Source organism: Dioscorea cayenensis, unplaced genomic scaffold, assembly GCF_009730915.1.
Source record: "Dioscorea cayenensis subsp. rotundata cultivar TDr96_F1 unplaced genomic scaffold, TDr96_F1_v2_PseudoChromosome.rev07_lg8_w22 25.fasta BLBR01001307.1, whole genome shotgun sequence".
Taxonomy (NCBI): Eukaryota; Viridiplantae; Streptophyta; class Magnoliopsida; order Dioscoreales; family Dioscoreaceae; genus Dioscorea; species Dioscorea cayenensis.
Window position 1 is genome coordinate 55,473 of NW_024087698.1, and position 20,409 is coordinate 75,881.

Consider the following 20,409-nt stretch of genomic DNA (forward strand, 5'->3'; position numbering starts at 1 on the left):
GAGCTAAACCCTAAAGGGTATTTGGGCATGTTAATCTCAGGATTTTATTCTTTATATTGATTTACATTTCTTTTAATCCGAGTTTAGTTAAGTTTAATCTTTTGCTCCTAATGCTTGCTTGCTTTATTAATGTATTAATTGACTTGTTTGCATTGACTCATTCACCTTGGGGAGAGAGGTCTCCATTAGTGTTAGAACCTCAAGATTGAAGAGTGTTGAGAGGGCAAGTTATGAGATAGTTGAGCATCCCCATTTTCCTTCCAATTGGTGTATTCTATCTCCATATTCCCTAAGCTTTAAGCAACCATATGTGGTGTAAGGTGTTGAGAGAGTTCTCTGCCAGGATTTCGTAGGGGGTTAAGGGCCTTTCACCCCAGATGTAGGGCTAGATCTATTCTTAGGAATCAGATATATCCCTTTGGAATCCTTAGAGTGCTATGCAGTCATATGTGGTGTGAGGTGTTGAGATTGAGAGATTTCTCCACCGAGACCTCGTAGGGGACTAGTATTGGTGATCTAGAGGTAGGATCCAATTAATTTTGGATTTCCACCACTTAACTAACCCGGTTTAGGAACACTTTGTGAATCTTACGTTTAATGTTTGAATCCTAGGGGAATCATTTCCCGAATACCTCATTTTTTATTGATTGAGACATCCTCTCATTTTACTCTTTGCTTACTTGTTAGTGACATTTATCTTTTAGCGAATTTATTCATAACATCATACTCTTGATTATTTGACTAGATAACTTAGAAGTAGCTATTACTAATACTCCTGTTCCTTTGTGGATTTGACTGCCAGACCCAGTAGGTACACTTTATTACTTGAGCGACCCATGCATTTTCGGACACACGTGAGGGGTGTGTCAAGCTTTTGGTACCGTTGTTGAGGAATGGGATATTAGGAACGCTAGGACTTTGTTACTTTACAATGCACTTTTTCATTGTTTCTCTATTCCATATTTCTTTCTTTCATTGTTCTTACTCTTTTCTTTTCTTAATTTTAGCTACCGGTTATGACCAAAGGAAATCCTTCAACATTAGTTAAAGAAGATCCTGAAATTGAGTGCAGATTTCATAGACGGGGAAAGGAACCTTCATAAGAACAAAATTTTTCTAGCTAAAATAGAGGATGCAAAAAAATCTGATGATGCAATATGCTTGAGAGCTTTCCCATTCTCATTGAAAGGAAGAGCCTAACAGTAGCTCCAATCATTACCAAGAACTTCCATCACAACATGTGATGAAATGGTAGAGGCTTTCCTTGCAAGTTACTTTCCTCCAAGAAAATCTGCAAAGTTTAACAATGAGATAGAATCTTTGTTTGAGACATGCGAATGGTTCAAGGAGTACTATAGAAGATCTACTGCAGCAGGAGTACTGTAGCAAAAACAATGGAGCAAGAACACTATAGCTGCACTGTAGCACATGGAGAGTTTTTGAGTCAGGATTTGATCCAGTCCATACGGCGTCAATGTTGTCCCGGGATTGACCTCGGAATAAATACTATAGCCAGAAAGGAGAAAAGTTTGTTTGATGGTATACTGGGTCAATGAGGTGCTCATTGACCCATTATGGATACTGTTACGAGAGCTAAAATGGAGTTTGCCTACTTCATACTGCCTCAATGAGCTCCTCATTGAGGTAGTATGGAGGTCCTCATGGAGCCAGTATGGAGCCAATATAGAGTCAGGATGGATTCCCTTTTGGGGGTTTTTGAGTCTTATTTGATGGGCATACTATGGGCTGTTTTTGGAGGGAGTATACTTGGGGTATATGAGGGCATTTGGAAGATTTTGAAGAGGACTTTTGGCAGTCAACACTTAGGGGGAAAAGAGGAGAAATGAAGACATCATCTTGGTAGAGCATGGCTTTGAGGCTTGGAGGTGATCCAGAACTTGAACTTCAAGGGGAGAGCTTCATCATCAAGAGAGGAGGAATATTCGGCATTCCTTGGGCTAGAGGAAGCATCATTTGGTTGGCATTGTTCTTCTTCATCATCATTCAGACTAGGGAGTGCCTCTTTTGCATTTGGTTTATGTTTTTCTTGAGATTGTTACATTTGTTTGTATGATGGCACACTAGACCACCAAGGCCACCGGATGTAGGTGATCCTTAGGGTGTTCATCATGTATTTTGGATGCAAAACCTTTATTTGGAATGCATTGGTGAGATTTATGGTTTGGCTCATTATACTTCATGCCTAGAACTATTAGTTGGAGAAATCCTTAGTTCTTTGTTGAGTTATACATGTAGACGTGACCTACTCGCGTGTACTAGATCTTTAATGAGCTAAAAGGGGTATTTTTTGACCAACATACCAAGAAATTGGGTGTTGGTAGCCCCTCGAAACATGAGGATAAACTTAGGTTAAGTGTATCCTTATCGCGTGATCTCCCTACACTTAATGCAATCGTAGGAATATGATTAGGGAGAGGTCCTTATCATCATTCGTATGGGATTAGGGTTTAACCGCCGAGAAATTGGGGTTGAACTAATGTTGAGGTCTATCGATCTAAATCACCCTTGCTATTTTATTCTTATGCATCCATATATCATGATAACCCCTCATGGGGATCTACATCCGTAGGCTTATTTACATCATCATTACTCTTGTGATCTCCTTGCTTGCCTTGGAATTGTTATACTTGTGATTTATCAACATTCTTGCATGTATTAGAGTAGTATACCATGTTTAAGTTGTAAGGCTAGAAAGTAAGTGATGGAGGAGTAATAGGAGCTCCTTAGCCGTGTGGAATACGATCCTTGTGCTTTTGCACAAGGTATTACTTGGCGACCCTGTACACTTGCGGGCATGCAATCATTGCCGTAGGAGGTACATTAGCAAACAAGACACCAGCCTAACAACTAATTGAAGAGATGACTGTGAATAGCTATGATAAATGCCTAAATGTTTGTATTTTATACTTGTAGAATATATGCTTTTCACCCGTATTTTCATGAATCGATGCCCGTTTTGTGTTTAAATTTGTTTTATTTATATTTTAGGCATCAAAGAAGCCAGGGAGAGCTCGAGAACGCAATTAGGGAGAAATCGACACCGAAAAATCGCGTTTTAGGGTTCCAAGCATTGGAGAAACTCAATTTCTGGAGTAATGCTGAAAAGATAGTAAGCTTCACCAGCGTCATGATCCCGTGAGACACCCGTGAGGTTTACTGGAAATTTTGTGGAGGCCTGGTATCCTAGCAGAAAACTCTATAGCAATGTTATTACAGGCAAAAGTACTATATCAAGATTACTATAGCACCGGTAATGATTTTTTGGGTGGAAAAAAAAGACGGTAAGCCTCACGGGCTCCATGCGGCCATGAGGAACTCGTGAGGCTCGGGCGGACCTTATTTAACCCTATTTCTGCTAGGGTTTTGAGAGAGACCACTTTGGAGACATCTTGAGCCCTAGGTGGAGGCAACTTCACCAGGCATTTTGACGATCGAATCAACGTATTTAGAGGGAAAGAAGCAAGAGGAGAGAGTCATTTCGGGCAAGATCTCCATCGATTTTACCTTGAGAAAGCTTGGAGAAGACAAGGGAAGCCGCCCCCATTGCGACTTCCACGGAAGCCACTCAGTGTCATCCTTTCTCCTCCACATCTTTCGATCATTTGAGGGAGTTTATTATGCTTTCTAGAGTAGATTACATGAACTCGTTTTGTGTTTATGCTTATATGGAAGGCTAAGCCCCAAGGTCACCGGATGTCAATGAGCCTTGGGGTGAACTTGTGTATTTGGATGCTTTGAGTTGTAATAATGCATTTGGTGTGTTCTTTGGTTTAAGCTTGGTGAGATTTTATGTGTTGATTTCCATGAGAACTCTGTTTTTTAACTGCTAGGTTGCATTAGGTTGCATGACTTTAGCCCTAATACTAGACAAATCTTGCTTAATGGGGATTCATGTATGAATATGTTGTAACAACCACGTGATTCATACCCTCCACATATTATGGTTGAACCTAGGTAGAGTATCAGCCTTAATTGGGATTTCCCTTTGTGCATTGCAATCGTAGAAGAAAGTTTGACTGGAAGAGATTACGAGTCAACACTTGTATGGATTAGGGGTTATCACCGTGACTATCGGGATAACCTATTTTCAGAATCTTGTGGCCTTGAGTAACCCTAAGGGGATCCACATCCGGGATCTCTCTCATTTCTTGATTTTCATCCTCTTACTTGGCTTTGCACTGCGGCTCTTGTTTTATTTCCGTGTTTTAGTCATCTCGATTCTCAACTCAAATTGGAAGGATAGACAACGAGTAAAGAGGAAGTAAGGGTAGCTCCTTGGGCCCAGGGAATATGACTCTCTCGTGCTTGCGCGAGAGGTATTACTTTACGACCCTGTGCACTTACGGGCAGTCACCATCAAGTTTTTAGGCGCCTTTGCCAGAACCCACAAGGAATATTTGGAAAACTTATATCTCGTTAATTTTGCCATTTTTCTTTTTTCTTTTACTTCACGCTTTTGTTTTCTTTTGTTTTGTGCTCTTATTTTTCCATTTATTTGCTTTTGTCTTATTTTACCATTATTCTCTCAAATCCTGATCATTTGCTCTTAACATTGTGCAAGGTATCATCTTATGACATGCTCTAATCAAAGACACTTAGTAGAGCCTGTTGAAGAAATTGAACGAGCTTTGCATCAAAGGTTGAGAGAAGTGGGTGAGAGTTCACGGCAACAAGAGGTTCAAGTTGAATTTAGTGAACCATTAGTCATGGCAGAACCGAGGAGAACTTTATCTAATTATGAGAGGCCTCAGTATAATAGCGAGGAGTTCAGTGTGCACGCCCCTACTGTGCCCGTCAAACAACTTTGAGATCAAGGCAAGCACTATAGGAATGGTTCAGAATTCAGTCCAGTTTGATGGGTTAGCCGATGAAGACCCACACGGCCACTTGTATCGTTTCCTCCAGATTTGTTCCACTTTAAAGATAACCTCAATTTCTGATGATGCCATAAGATTGAGACTATTAGCCCTTCAGTCTGAGAGGAGCAGCATACATATGCTTTACTTCCTTAGCTCCTGGGTCCATCACCACGTGGAAGGAGATGGTGGAAAAGTTTCTTGCTAGATATTTTCCACCGAGCAAGGCAGCCGGACTGAGACAGGAGATATCATCTTTTCGGTAAGGGGACTCTGAAACACTCTTTGAGACACACGAACGGTTCAAGGATCTACTATGTAAGTGTCCTCACCATGGTTTCCCATGCCTGGATGAGAGTGCAGATGCTTTCCAATAGGCTGAATTATGCTACTAAGCAACTCATCGACGCTGCCGCAGGGGGTTCTTTGAGTGGCAAGCTTCCTGAAGTGGCCAAAAAATTAATTGAAAACATGGCCAGTCATGAGTACCATTGGAGTACTAGACAAAAGCCCCCAAGGGCAGCAGGACTTTATGAGGTGGATACCACCACTGCTTTAGCTTCAAAAATCGATGCCTTGATAAAGAGTGTGAATTAAAATGCAGCTCTAGCAGGAAAGGTTGATGCATTAGCTAAGAAGATGGATCAGTTCATGTTGGAGTCTACATCAAACTTGGGGACCGTTATGTCATGTGATAGCCTGTGGTGCTAGCCATGTAACATCACAATGCCCTATCTTTGTTGCCCCCTCAACACTAGTGGAGACGGTCGACTATGTCAGTGGAGGACTAACGGGACCGGGGAATCCACCCAATTTTCTCTTGGAGCCAAGGCCAACCCCAGCAGAAGTCTCCACTATACCAAGGAAATCAATATCAAGCTCCCTCCTTAACAAGAGCGAAAATACACTACTGAAGATGTGTTGGCAAAACTTTATGATGAATACAGAGGCAAGGTTTGTAAATGTAGACAAGAGGCTTTATGAATTTGGCACGGTGTTTCAGAATGTCCAAGCTTCAATTTCAGTCCCTTGAGACCCAAGTTGGACAACTTGCAAGGGAAAATTCTGAAGGTCCCCGGTAGCTTCCCAAGCAACACCAAAAGACAACTCGAGGGAACATTTAAATGACGTGACTTTGAGGAGTGGGAAACAGTTGGAGGCAAGGGCTAGTGAGGGCCCAAGTGCCTCTAATGAAAGGGTATCCATCCGGGAAGACCCTACTCTGACTAAGAATTTGATTGACAAAAGTGGGGGAAAACAAGATGAAGTGTGTTCCAAATCTTTATCCACAAATGTCCCCGAGTATAAGCCTCCTATGCCCTATCCATCGAGGATTAAAAACGATTAGGATGATGCTCAGTTCAAGAAATTCCTTAACATCTTCAAGCAACTTCACATCAAAATTCCCCTCGTCGAAGCACTTTCACAAATGCCCAAGTACGCAAAATTCATGAAAGATCTCATTGCCACCAAGAGGAAACTTGAAGACTTAGATACTATCACTCATTCTGGAAATTGCTTGGCTGTGCTTCAAAAGAAGTTACCAAAAAAGTTAACTGACCCAGGTAGCTTCATCATTCCTTGTATGCTTGGGGAAGGGATGCAAGAGAATGCTCTAGCCGATTATGGGGCGAGCATAAATGGGATGCCCTATACTTTGTTCCTGAAGTTAAGGTTGGATGATCTCAAGCCTATGAGAATGACACTCCAATTGGCAGATCATTTTGTTAGGAAGCCCCGAGGGGTAGTCGAGGATGTGCTTGTAAAGATTGATAAGCTGATTATCCCAGTGGACTTCGTGATACTTGATGTAGATGCGGATGTCGAAGTCCCTTTCATCCTCAGGCAGCCATTCCTTAACACTGCCCGTGCCTTAATCGATGTCAAGGGAGGGAAGATGACTTTGAGAGTGGGAGATGAGAAAGTGGTTTTTACATTCCTAGAAGCTATGATACAAAATTTAAATCATGATGACCCATTATATTTCATTGATGCAACTGACATGGTCATCTATGATCGTGTGCAGGAGATATTGGCTTTAAACCCTCTAGAAGAGTACCTTGCAGCCTTGGACGATGAGGAAGACGGAATGAAGAATTTACTCCAGCCCCAAGGGAACATGTCAATTTTGTGGGGACCAATCCATCAAATAGTCCCAAAAAGATGAAAAATGTGAAAAAAGTGTGGTGAAAGGTGAATAAGAAGCCTAAAGGGAGAGTAAATTTAACGCTATCACCGCCAAGGGAAGCAGACCGTCTTTACTTTGGTGAATGGGGAAAATTTCATGTCTTTTCACGCCTATCAATGAGTTTCCCATGTCTTGGCACTTCTCTCAATGTTGGAGGTAAAACACCTATATTTGATCCGCCATGAAAGGTAAGTAAGAGGTACGCCGAGCTAATGACGTTAAACAAGCTCTTTGACACGTCTGTATATGCGTGTAAACTGCAAGTGCACGGGTGTCGAAGTAATAATCCCAGATGAGTGGATATCGTATCCATAGAGAGTAGGGAATAGAGACACTTAAGTGGTTTCTTAACTAATGTGGAAGATGAATAGTGATATGTGTGACAAGATTCAACTCTCAAAAGTAAAAACAACAAGAAAGATAGCACAAGTAAAGGAGAAGGTAAGGAAATCGATAAAGATGGGGTACCCGGATATTGTTCCTCCTAGGATAATCGTTTCAAGTGTACGAAACCTCTATTATGCTTCCTAATTAATGCAATAGTGAGTCGTGGAAATCCTTAATTGCATAGTCCCAAATCTAAGGTCAACCATGCCTAACTCTATACATGTCCCAAAGGAGAAATCGAATAATCTCAACACCTCACACTCGTATAGAATTGCAATGAACTCTAGGGATTCCAAATGATAAACCCTATTCCTATGTATAGACCTAACCCTTTGGTCCAGGTGACAGATCCCTAGCCACAATTAAGCCCTAGATGCTAAAATCACTTCAACGCTTCACTCCGTTGCACTCGCAACTAAGCCCCAGCGGAAGGTCATCCCTTAGCCCATTCATTCTACTATGGCCGCAAAGAAATCTTGGAATGTGGAGGTAGGATATATCACACCGAAGGGGAAAAGGGATGCTCCGCTACCTCTCAACTCACCCTCTCAATCCTCTCCAATCTAGCTTTGTCTAACTATCATGGTGTGTCACTCACTCACAAGAGTTGCCAAGAAGAACTCTCAACCCTAGTGTCACTCGAGGGGAGCATTCATACAATCAAGTCTCCAAGATTGGAACTCACAATAAACATCAACTAATTGAAAGCATAATAAAGAGGTTCAATGAAACGAATACATCCTAGGGTTCCCAAATACCCAAGTACCCACTAGGGGTTTAGCTCTCCATGGAGCTAGATACAATCAAAGAAATCGAATGTAAAAATAAGGCATCCATAGAAAACCCCCTCGTTAGTCATGGTGATGGTCTTATGGAGAGTCCTCTACTCGTCGCAAGGGTCCCTTTGTCCGGCCTAGGATACACCTCGCCGGATCGGTGCCGACGAAAGCTCTCCCACTAACCTTCTTCCAAATGGCGCGCAATGTTGAAGCCCTAGAACCTCTCCAAAGCCCTAACAAATACCTCTCAAAACCCTAGCCGCAGCACTCTCTTAAGTTGGGGAAAAGATGGAGAAAAGAATGCTGAAATCGGGGCTGAAATCGGCTTTTAAAGGGCTGGAATCGGGAATCCACACGCCTGTGTGAGCGCCCCTGTGGATTTTTCACACGGGTCTGTGGAATTTCCACACGCCCGTGTGAATTCTTTGTTTTTATATTTTCTGGGCCATCTATGAACAGTGTTCATACAATATTCTTGCTATAGTTTTTTCTACAGTACCCTACTACAGTACCGCCTGAAATACTCCCGAATCCATGCTTTCATCGAGGTAACGCAAACGGGCACACGTTTACATCGTGGATCGCTTTGCTTCTTCAATAATGGACATGTTGGTGGAGATCTTATTCTATATACACAAGTCGGAATGGGTTGAATATGACTGCCCTTGTGCCCCTCCAAATAGTTGTCCTAACTCGAATACGACGAGGTTGGCACACATTCCCGAATCTCGAACCCGACCTTTGTGTTCGCGTTTGAACCTTAGCAAGATTTCTTCCAAATTTGTGCATTATGACCCACATTGGTTTCTTTCTCTCATATTCGGCCTCACAACCCACCTGCATGAAAGTAACATAAATACACACATATTATCGTTAAAACCCGAGAAAAGTAATGCTCAACACAAGGAAAGAACACTTCGCATTCTTATCGCACAAACACTTATCATTCTTCTTAGGAGGCAACCCAAGTTTTGAATTACTTGTGTTAGGTGTTTTTTTTTATTATCTCGTGCTTGTTAGTTGAGTGTTTTAGTTTGTTACTTGTGCTAAGTGGGTTTTCCGTATTTTCACTTGTGAGCTTGATCCATGTTCGTTTATGTCTTGGCTATTTTTGCCTTGAATTTGATGATATCTAGTTGTGATTTCTTGTCATTTCAGCGTTAATGCTATGTATCTTATGATTAGATGAAGCTACAAGGGGAGCCTCACACATATTTCATGTATCTAGGTCCATACGAGCTATATACAGCTAGTATGGACCCATTTGGGTGAATTTCTAGGGCCTCACGATCACCTGTGCACCCGTGAGAGCCATCGTGAGGCTTACAGCCCTCTGGGCTGTGAACCTCACGGGCACCCGTGAGGAGGTCCATGAGGCTTACAGCCTCACGGGCCGCGCCTAGGCTAAGAGGCTCATGGGCTGGGCGGCCTCTTTAAGCCCGCAGTCCTCCTCCTCCTTTCTCACCCTTCTTCAACTTGTTTTCCCCATTTCTCACTCATTTCTCATCCGATTTATCACATTTTTTCGCCGTTTTTCTTCATTTTTCGTCCTCTACCCTCCTTTCCTCCATCTAGCAAACCTTAATCTTGTGATTTATTCAGAGTTTCAACATCTTTCTCGCCGGATCTCATCGGCTAACAATTTCAAGCCCTAGTTCAAGGTGGGGTTAAAATTTGAGTTTTGTGGTGTTTTTCTCCTAGTTTTTGTCATGGAAATGGTTGAAATGGATGATGTAGAGTGTTTTATGCTATTTTTATGAGATTTTTGCAACATTTGTAAATTTTGAAAAGCTCCATATACAAGGGGAACTCTTGCAAAATTATTTTCTTGCCATTACTGTTTTTCATCATTTTTGGCATATTTCGATTATCCCAAGCCTTTGTTTGTGAAGTGATGAAATTGATCTTGTGTGTTGTGGTTGTAGGCATGGCGAACAAATGTGTTGCATCCAAGAGGCCGAGCCGTTACGTGGCACCTATTGGGGAGCCAAACACCAAACACCAAAACAAAAAACGTGGAACAAGTCACCAAAGGATCCACAATGAGCTCACTCCTAGTCTGAGTCATGCCTGTCTGCAGGTGCTACTGGGGCCTTGGACACGGCGGCGATGTCGGCAGAAGAAGAACAACGCCACACAAATGCTAAGATCTCTATAAAGTCCCTCGACATCGGTCTGAGTACCTCGACTGACTCTTGATGTCCACGGTGAAAGGCATGAATCTCACTTTGCATCTTGTCAAGGTGATGCTAAACCGGTGAAGGAGTATCATATGGTTCTGACTCGGGCTCAGACTTAGGTAGAGGCATGCACTCATCCATGACCGAGTAGCGAATCTGAGAATAAGTGTCATTATGTTTCTCCACCAAGCCCATCGCGAACATAGTGGCCATCCCCAAAGGCGTGGATCCTCCAACAATATGCATATCCCGAGTGTGCTCAATCAAACCCATGCTCCGAATCATATGAGTGATATACGGGACATCAAAGATAGCCCCAAAGGTGGCCAAAGGTACCTTGATGAATAAACAACTCGGCGAAAAGGTGTCCAAGGTGAATGGGGTAGTGCTAAGTGATGCTATACAAGATGAGTAAGTCGGAACGCATGATCACGCATGTACTATCACTCCGGCCACTAATGCCGCGGGTAAGAAGGCCATGAATGTATCGATTTGCAGGGTTGAGGAGCTGAGAAATCTTCCTCGACTCATGTGTCCTCCGGCTCGAGATATCATTCCAAAACTTTGTGTAAGTCATTGATTGCTTCCCTACAAGTGTACAGGATCGCCAAGTAATACCTTGTACAAGATCGCAAGGATCGCATTCCATGGGGCTAAGGATCTCCTATTACTCCTCCATCACTTATTATCTAACTTTTCAACTTAAGCATGGTAAACTACTCTAACAAGTGCAAAAGTGTAAACAAATTGAGAGTATAAGAATTATAAAGCCACACAAGAGATCACAAGAGCAATGATGAGATAAAGAGGCCTAAGGATGAGGATTCCCATGACGGGTCATCATGAGATATGGATGCACGATAATAACATAGTAAGGGTGATTTAGACCGAAGGATCTCAAGATTAGGCCAATCCCAATTTCTCGATGATTGGGCCCTAATCCCATACTAATGTTGATAGGAATATCTCTCTAACCAACATCCCTAAGATTGCATTAAGTATAAGGAGATCCCGCAATAAGGACACACTTACCCTAATTCTATCCTTATAGTTCGGAGATACTACCAATATCCAATTTCTCGGCATGTCAATACTAGTATACCCCTTTTAGTTTAATAGGGATCTAATACACGTGAGTAGGTCACCTCTACGTGTACAACTCAAATAAGAACTACAAATCTCACCATGAAGTAGTCCTAGGCATGAATAACAATGAATTAAACCATAAATTATCCCATGCATTTCAACTAATAATAAAGCATCCGAAATACATGATGAACCCCCCAAGGTTCACCTACATCCGGTGGCCTTGGGGGTCTAGTGTGCTATCATACAAACAAGCATGATCAAAACAAGTAAAACAATAAACAAGCTCATAAATGACACTCCCTAGTCCAAATGATGAAGAAGAAGAGCAAGGCCAGCCGAATGACGCTTCCTCTAGCCAAGTGAATGCCAAATGACCCCTTAACTCCTTCTCCTTTGATGGTGAAGCTCTCCCCTTGAAGTTCAAGCTAGATAATGGCTTCTCTTGCTACAGTATCAATCTTGGGGTCAATCCCCCGCAGCATTGAGGCCGTATGGCCTAGATCACTTCCTGACTCAAAAACTCTCCATGTGCTACAGTGATTGCTACATTAACCTTGCTATAGTACCACTGCTACAACACTCCATCTATAGTATCTTCTACAGTAATGCACTACAATACCGCGAGCTGGTTTTCTTCACTTTTTATGCCCAAATCATATCTTCGTGTCTTCCATGGCTTCTCCGTACCCTATGAAGCAAATAATACTCGATTAAGTATAAAACAGGCATCATTCTTACAAGAATACATGCTAGAAGTATAAAATACATATACTAAAATACATGCATTTAGACGCTTATCAAATATCCCCACACCTAAGCATTTGCTTGTCCCCAAGCAAACAAATCATGAAAAACATAGAGAATGATAAGTAGCTAAATGTATTACCTCTGTCTTAAATAAATACAAGAATCTACAAGCACTGGATAATGATATGCAGATGTTGAGTTACAAACAGTAAGCATAAAATAAAGATCCTGTCTCACCTCTTATATATATGTGCCATGTGTGTGAATCTTCTATGTCATCTGCCCCGACTTTTTGTAGCCTACTGACTTCAATCAGTAAAGCTCTAGATGCTAATCACTCCACAAACAAAGAATACTAAGTCTTAGAATGCTAAGTGCTACTCCAATGAGCAAGTAAAATCCTTCTAACTCTTAAACTTTAACTAACTCTCTTTTTCTTCTCAGGACCTCTAGTAGGTAGTCAAAAAGATCACTAGGGTTTTTATTTTCATTTAATTCATTTTCATTATTTTTCTGAGTCTGACTAACATAGACTGCACAAAAAAATTTCAGGAGGATGTACGTGCTGGTTAGGCACAAGAGCCACGCAACTACTCGATTACAGTCTACATAGACACATTCATGCATCATTAGCCGAGGAATACTGACATAGACTCTTTTTTCTTTTTATCTTTTTTTTCACATTCACCCAAGATCACATCTTCAGACTACTCTACATGCCACAAAACTAAGGCTAGCTCAACAAGACTTAGAAGTTCTTAAGAGTTCATTGAAAGATAGAACTTAGTATTCTTAGTCCAAATACTCAAAGTTGTGTGTTAAGCATACAAGAGAGTTAGAGTAGTCATGTTGGCTATTCCTAGAGCATCAACACAAGATTCAGTGCACAAGACAATACTAGAGGTGAAACAGGATTCAATAGAGTATAGCAACAAATATATAACTCACATCAATCATTAATCCATGCTAGAAGAATCTTACAAGAGTGAACAAGCCATCATGGGTAACATTAGCATGCAAACAATGACCCAAAGACATGAAATGCAACCATCCCCACACTTAGTGTTGTACATTCTCCCCAATGTACACTAATCATGAAAAGCATGGTAGATAAGCAATGAAAGCAAAAGTGGAGGGTGAAAATGAACTTCCCCGGTTCATCTTGTGAAAAGGGCAAGGTATGGCCAGAACATAAGGTACGGTGAGCTATACATGTCAGGTCCTGCTTCTAAAAAATGGAAGGAGGCTTCACCAAGCTCCCTTAATGCCCTGCAAGACATAAAGGGGACATCATCATTCCACAAAAAACTTACAAAGAAGAGATAGGTAGTAATCATGCAAAAACTAAAACAAAACACAAAGAGGACACAAAAACTAGAAAATAAAGTCTAAACAATAAAAAAAAGTTTCCATGCTAGTCCTTGTCCTTAGAATTAGGTTTCTCATCACAAAATGACATCTTGCTCTACGGTATTCTTGTCCAAAAATGTGGTCACCCGTGTGTTGTAAATATAATTCCATGGTTGTTATCAATTTCTTCATCCACAACATTCCTACAAACAATGAAAACCCCAATCAAGCATAGAGGAAACCAATATAATTCAAAATGTAGTGAAGGAGATGAATAAACAATGAAAAAAATGATGTATAGTGGTCATATGGCCGTATGGGGGCCATATGGGTACTGTTCACTTCGAAAGAACCTCCCCAAAAACATGAAAATCAAAAAATGTTTACATAAATTGAAGGGTGACTTCATCCACAATAATCACACCACAAAAACCAAGCCAAATACTTGATAAATTCCAAAAATAAGCTCTAAGAATGCAAGAAAAATGATGAAGATAAAACTAATACATCAAAGAGCTTACCGACAAAAACCTTGAGAAAACTCGAGTTAAAACTTTGGTAAACCATTAGATCGAAGTGTCAAATATGTTAGGAGGTGATCTTGGAGAAGAAATGAGAGTTTTTGACCAAGGATTGGTGGAGAAATAAGAGAGAAAGTCGGGTGAGAAGAAGAACAAATAAGGAGAAAGGAAAGATGGCCAAAAAGCTAACACACAACCCTGTCTACAGTGCATACGGCCTCAATGAGGGGCCTCATTGAGGCTGTATGCCATAGTTTAAAGTTTCTGGATGGGGCAGACAGCCTCAATGAGGTTCTCATTGAGGCAGTATGCACCCAGGAAACATTTTGAGCTAAAAAATGCTTCTCCAAGTGAATAAGGAAGGCTTTAATGGGATTTAGAACACCTCCAACTTGAAAGAAATGCTTAAAAACTTGGATTTTATGCATGAAATACTATCAAAACATGTGTTTCTCAAGAAGATAAATGATTAAACCATAAGAAGGACGACGAGAAAAATGCACAAGGCATGCGAGCATGGACTAATTCACACAACAAAAACATAAAGGAAACATAAATACATTTCACAAGAACACAATCTACACTTAACTAAAAATATGAGAAGAAGAAAATGAAGAAAATTAAAGCTTGGCTTGCCTCGCAAGAAGCGCTTGTTTAACGTCATTAGCTCGATGTACCTCTTTCTTACCTTAAGGAGGCTTGAAGAGTGTGTGTTCCTGCAGGCAACATGTAGCATAGCTACTTCAATTAAAGAAAAGAATTACCTTACTAGGATGGTGAGCATGTGGAGACCATGAGCGTGGTACCTTTAGGCCTCCATGGGAAAAGTTTAGGCGGGAGTTGTGCAACTTGAACTTGGGTGGATCCTTGGTTGGTTTGAGCATTTTCCCAGCTCCTATTCTATTCCCGGCTGAATTTCCTTGGAGCTTCCTCTAAAATTGTTTTGACCTCCAAGGGAATAGGTAAGGTTGAAAATTTTCAAACTCGGCATCGGTGGGTCCTTGGATGGTGTAAACCTCCTACCCACATCTCCTTCTTCAACCATTGTCAATCTTCCATTAATTACCCACAAAAATCATTTGGGCCTCCAAGGTAAACATTTTAGTTGGGACGTGTCCAACATTGGTATTGGTGGGTCATTGGATGGCTTCAACCTTCTACCCACATCTTCAGTCATCTTGGATAAGTCTCTTTTGTGCTTGGTGTTTTGAGTCACTTCCTTGCTAAGGGCTAGTTCAAGTGATATTGGTGCCACTTCTTAATTCTTTTACCTCCAACGCACCAAAGTTCTCATCCACCTCCCTTTCATCATATCTCTCTTCTATTTCATTTTTGTTTGTGATTGGGGGTTCTATTGCTCGTTCTTGAATTAATTGTTCAACCCGACTCTCTAACTTGTAAAGAGATGCTTGCACCAACAAAAGTGTTGCATAGATGGCCTCAAATCGGACATTACATTTGGCGTCAAGGGCATGAAGTTCGGTGGTGAGGGCATCAAATTTGGCATCAATGTCTCAGAATCTCTGTTCAGTATTTACCATGAATTTTGCCAACACATCCTCTGTAGTGAACATCTTTACTAGTGGTGGTTGTTGCATTTGTGAACCCTAAAGAGGTGCAACCTTCTGATTTTGCCCTTCTTTCAATGAAACTTTTGTGTGGTATTTCCACCCCGGATTGTAAGTTGAGATGTATGGGTTTCTTTACGGTCTTTGCTCCTCGATATAATCAACATGGGCATCAACTTTAGTGTCCGAAATTGAGTTAGAATCATTCAAATTCCAAGCCCCTTACATTTGCTAAGAAAATTGTACCTTGCCCAAAAGAGGGTATAAAGAACAAAGTTAAATAAAATAAGAAAAGTATGTACAAAGAGTAATATGTACAAATAAAAGAAAAATAGCTAGAGTAATAGATTACAAGCTTTCCTAATATTCCTTGAATGTCCCAGGCAACTGTGCCAAAAACTTGATTGCTACCCCGCAAGTGTACGGGATCGCTAAGTAATACCTTGTGAGTGACACAGGGGTCTTATTCCACTTGGTCAAGGAAGTATTATTACTCACTCTTCATCTATTATCTAGCCTACAATTCTTAGTAAGAAGAACCAAAAAAAAAAAAACAAAAAACAAAAGAAGCTAACCTAAGCTAATCCTATGGCCAGGTAACTAGCACATGGATTAGCCCCATTCTCTCGGTGACTAACCCCTGATCCCATTTGAATGCCAATCGGAATCTCTTCCATATCAACACACCTATGATCGCATTAAGTTCGAGGAAATCTCTAATAGGAGTAAACCTACTTTTCTTTGGCTTAAACCTAGCATTGGAGGGCTACCAACACCCGATCTCTCAGCACGTCGACACAAGTATCCCCTTTCAATCTCTCCTAGATCTAGTACGCATGAGTAGGTCACATCTACGCATACAACTCATAATAGAATTATGAATTTCTCCATAAATGTAATTCTAAGCATCAAAGCACGAAAGATTGAATCTCAAACAACCATCAAATTAAATGAAGATCAATATCCCAAGTTCTTACACAAGATGGGCCCTAGGATTTATCCGAATCCAAACACAACAATAAGTTAATCCCTTATGATGAGGGATACTTATACAACATACAAGGAAAAGAATGACAATAAAGAAGCAAGATAACTCCCTTTATGATCTTTATCTCCTTGAATCGATGAAGCCTTGAATGGTGATGCAATGGTGGCTTAGAACTTCACTCCAACTCCTACTCCTTTGCTCCTCTCCCTCTTAGTGATGATGTGTGCTCATTTCACACAAGGATCGTTGCTAGAAGATGGCCGGAAGGTCTTAAGAAAGTATGGTGGCGGCGGCCCAAAAGGCCAAGAAGAAGTCTCCCCTAATTGCCCTAGAAAACCCTTCTTATAATGCTAAAAATCAAGCCATCCCGAGGTCAATCCCAGGGTCAATAATGGCCTCATTGAAGCCATATGGATCAAGCTAGATAATGGCTTCTTTTACTACAGTATCAATCCCGGACAGCATTGTGGCCGTATGGCCTAGATAAATTCCTGACTAAAAAATTCTCTATGTGCTACAGTAACTACTACAATGACTCAAAAAATTCCCTGGTTTTCTTCTCTTTTTTGCCCAAATCGTATCTTCGTGTCATCCATGGCTTTTTCATGCCCTGCGAAGCAGATAATAGTTGATTAAGCACAAAATGGGCATCCATTCTTATAAAAATACATGCTAGAAGTATAAAATACATATACTAAAATACATACATTTAGACACTTATCAGTTACCTTGGTCAGGAAATCGGTGGGGAAGCCACGAAATGTGGGGGTTGTTCAACTTCCTCACTATAGCGGCCCAAGAAACATCCTTATTGCATATCTGTAAGAGTGCGCCGTACCCAAAATGCTTGGAATGAAACCCCGGATGGCCTAAGAAGCTCGATGGTGCTTAAGACCTCCACTGTGAGCTCAAGATACGCTGGCTCACTAATGGAGAACACTTTGTCACATTTATCGTGTGAAATTAATCCCAAGACCACCTCATCCATACCAATGGCTTCGAGATCATTCCATTCAATCGTGCACATGATTCCAAATGGTTTGGACTTCAAACATGCATAACGAGCCTTGTGTTGCGGGCAGTCAAAGTTTGGCTCCCTAATAGTGCCACATCGCGTCTCGGCCTCTTGGATGCAACACGTTTGTTTGGCATGACTACAACCACAACATACAAGATCAAGCTCATCTCTTCACAAAACAATGCTTGGGATAGTCGAAATATGCCAAAAAGAAGAAAAATAGTAATGGGAAGAAAATTTTTTGCAAGAGTTCCCCTTGTAAATGGTGCTTTTGAAAATTTACAAATGTTACAAAAAGCTCATAAAAATAGCACAAAACACTCTACATCATCCATTCCAATCATTTCCATCACAAAATTAGGAGAAAAACACCACAAAACTCAAATTTTAACCCCACCTTGAACTAGTGCTTGAAATTGTTAGGCGATGAGATCCGGCGAAAAAGATGGTGAAACTCCAAATAAATCACAAGATTAAGGTTTCTAGATGGAGGAGAGGAGGGTAGAAGACAAAAAATGAAAAAAATGGACAAAAAAATAAGTTAAATTGGATGAGAAATGAGTGAGAAATGGGGAAAACAAGTTGGAGAAAAAGGAGTGAGAAAGGAGGAGGGGGCTGCGGGCTTAAAGGTGCCACCCAGCCCATACTGGCTGCTCACGGCCCATGAGCAGCCCATGAGCCTCTTAGCCTAGGTGCGGCCCGTGAGGCTGTAAGCCTCATGGTCAACCTTACGACAGCTCAGAGGGCTATAAGCCTCACGACGGCTCTCACGGGCGCACAGCTGCCTGTGAGGCCCTGGAAACTCACCCAAAGGGTCCATACGGGCTGTTTACAGCCCGTATGGACCTGGATAAATAAAATTTGTGTGAGGCTCCCCTTGTAGCTTCATCTAATCTTAAGATATACCGCTTTAAACACCGAAATGACAAGAAATCACAACTAGATATCGTCATATTAAAGGCAAAAATAGGCAAGACATAAACGAACATGGATCAAGCTCACAAGTGAAAATACAAAAAACCTACTTAGCACAAGAAACAAACTAAAACACTCAACTAACAAGCACACGAAAAAGAAAAAAAAACACCTAACACAAGTAATTCAAAACTTGGGTCGACTCCCAAGAAGCTCTTGTTTAACGTCATTAGCTCGATATACCTCTTTCTTACCTCTCATGATGGATCAAATGCAAGGATTTTACCACCAACACTGAGAGAAGTGCCAAGACATGTAAAACTCATTGATAGGAATGGAAAGAAACAAAATTTTCCCCGTTCACCAAAGTAAAGACGGTCTGCTTCCTCAGGCGGTGATAGCGTTAAATTTACTCCCCTTTAGGCTTCTTATTCATCTTTCACCACACTTTTTTTCACATTTTTTTCTTCTTTTGGGACTATTTGATGGATTGGTCCCCATAAAATTGACATGTTCCATTGGGGTGGGAGTAAAAGTCTTCGTTCCGTCATCCTCATCGTTCAAGGCCCCAAGGTACTCTTCTAGAGGGTTTAAAGCCAATACCTCCTGCACACAATCAGAGATGACCATGTGAGTTGCATCAGTGAAATATAACGGGTCATCATGATCTAAATTTTATCTCAAAGCTTCCGGGATTATAAACACCATTTTCTCATCTCCCACTCTCAAAGTCATCTTCTCTCCCTTGACATTGATTAAGGCACCGACAGTGTTAAGGAATGGGTGCCCAAGGATCAAGGGGACTTCGACATCTGCATCTACATCAAGTATCATGAAGTCCACTGGGATAATCAGCTTATCAACCTTTACAAGCACATCCTCGACTACCCCTCGGGGCTTCCTAACAGAACGATCTGGCAATTAGAGTGTCATTCTCGTAGGCTTAAGATCATCCAACCCTAACTTCAGGAACAAAGTATAGGGCATCACATTTATGCTCGCCCCAGAATCAGCTAAAGCATTCTCTTGCATCCCTTCCCCAAGCATACAAGGAATGATGAAGCTACCTGCGTCAATTAACTTTTTTGGTAACTTCTTTTTGAGCACAACCAAGCAATTTCCCGAAAGAGTCACAGTGTCCAAGTCTTCAAGTTTCCTCTTATTGGTGAGGAGATCTTTCATGAATTTTGCGTACTTGGGCATTTGTGAAAGTGCTTTGACAAGGGGAATGTTGATGTGAAGTTGCTTGAAGATGTTAAGGAATTTCTTGAACTGAGCATCTTCCTTATATTTTTTAAGACTCGCTGGATAGGGTACAAGAGGCTTATACTCGGGGGACCTTTGGGAATAAAGATTTGGAACACACTTCATCTTGTTTTCCCCCACTTTTGTCACTCAAATTCTCAGTCGGAGTAGGGTTTTCCCGGACGACTACCCTTCATTAGAGGCACTTGGGCCCTCACTAGCCCTTTCCTCTAACTGTTTCCCACTCCTCAAAGTCACGACCTTCAAATGTTCCCTCGGGTTGTTTTCGGTGTTGCTTGGGAAGCTACCCGGGGGACGTTCAGAATTTGCCCTTGAAAGTTGTCCAACTTGGGTCTCTAGGGATTTAATTGAAGCTTGGACATTCTGAAGCACCGTGCCAAATTCATCAAGCCTCTTGTCTACATTTACAAACCTTGCCTCTGTATTGATCATAAATTTTTCCAACACATCTTCAGTAGTGTATTTTCGCTTTTAATGAGGAGGGGCTTGATATTGATTTCTGACAAGTTCCCCTTGCTTATATCCCGCAAGTGCAC

The 20,409-nt window shown here is 41.3% G+C and overlaps 1 protein-coding gene and 1 non-coding gene across 2 annotated transcripts; one reads left to right on the forward strand and one right to left on the reverse strand.

The window, feature by feature from the left end:
* Window positions 1-5,110: 5,110 nt before the first annotated feature.
* On the reverse strand, window positions 5,111-5,217 carry LOC120256149. Its single transcript, XR_005535191.1, has one exon. It is a non-coding gene; the product is annotated as a small nucleolar RNA R71 (small nucleolar RNA).
* A 1,089-nt stretch (window positions 5,218-6,306) lies between these two features.
* Window positions 6,307-7,044, forward strand: LOC120256148. Its single transcript, XM_039263911.1, has one exon. The coding sequence runs from the start codon at window positions 6,307-6,309 to the stop codon at window positions 7,042-7,044; it is 738 nt and encodes a 245-aa protein (XP_039119845.1).
* The last annotated feature ends 13,365 nt before the right edge of the window (window positions 7,045-20,409 follow it).

Coding starts and splice junctions, on each gene's coding strand:
- LOC120256148 (XM_039263911.1), top strand. CDS start 6,307: ATGCCCAAGTACGCAAAATTCATGAAAGATCTCATTGCCACCAAGAGG.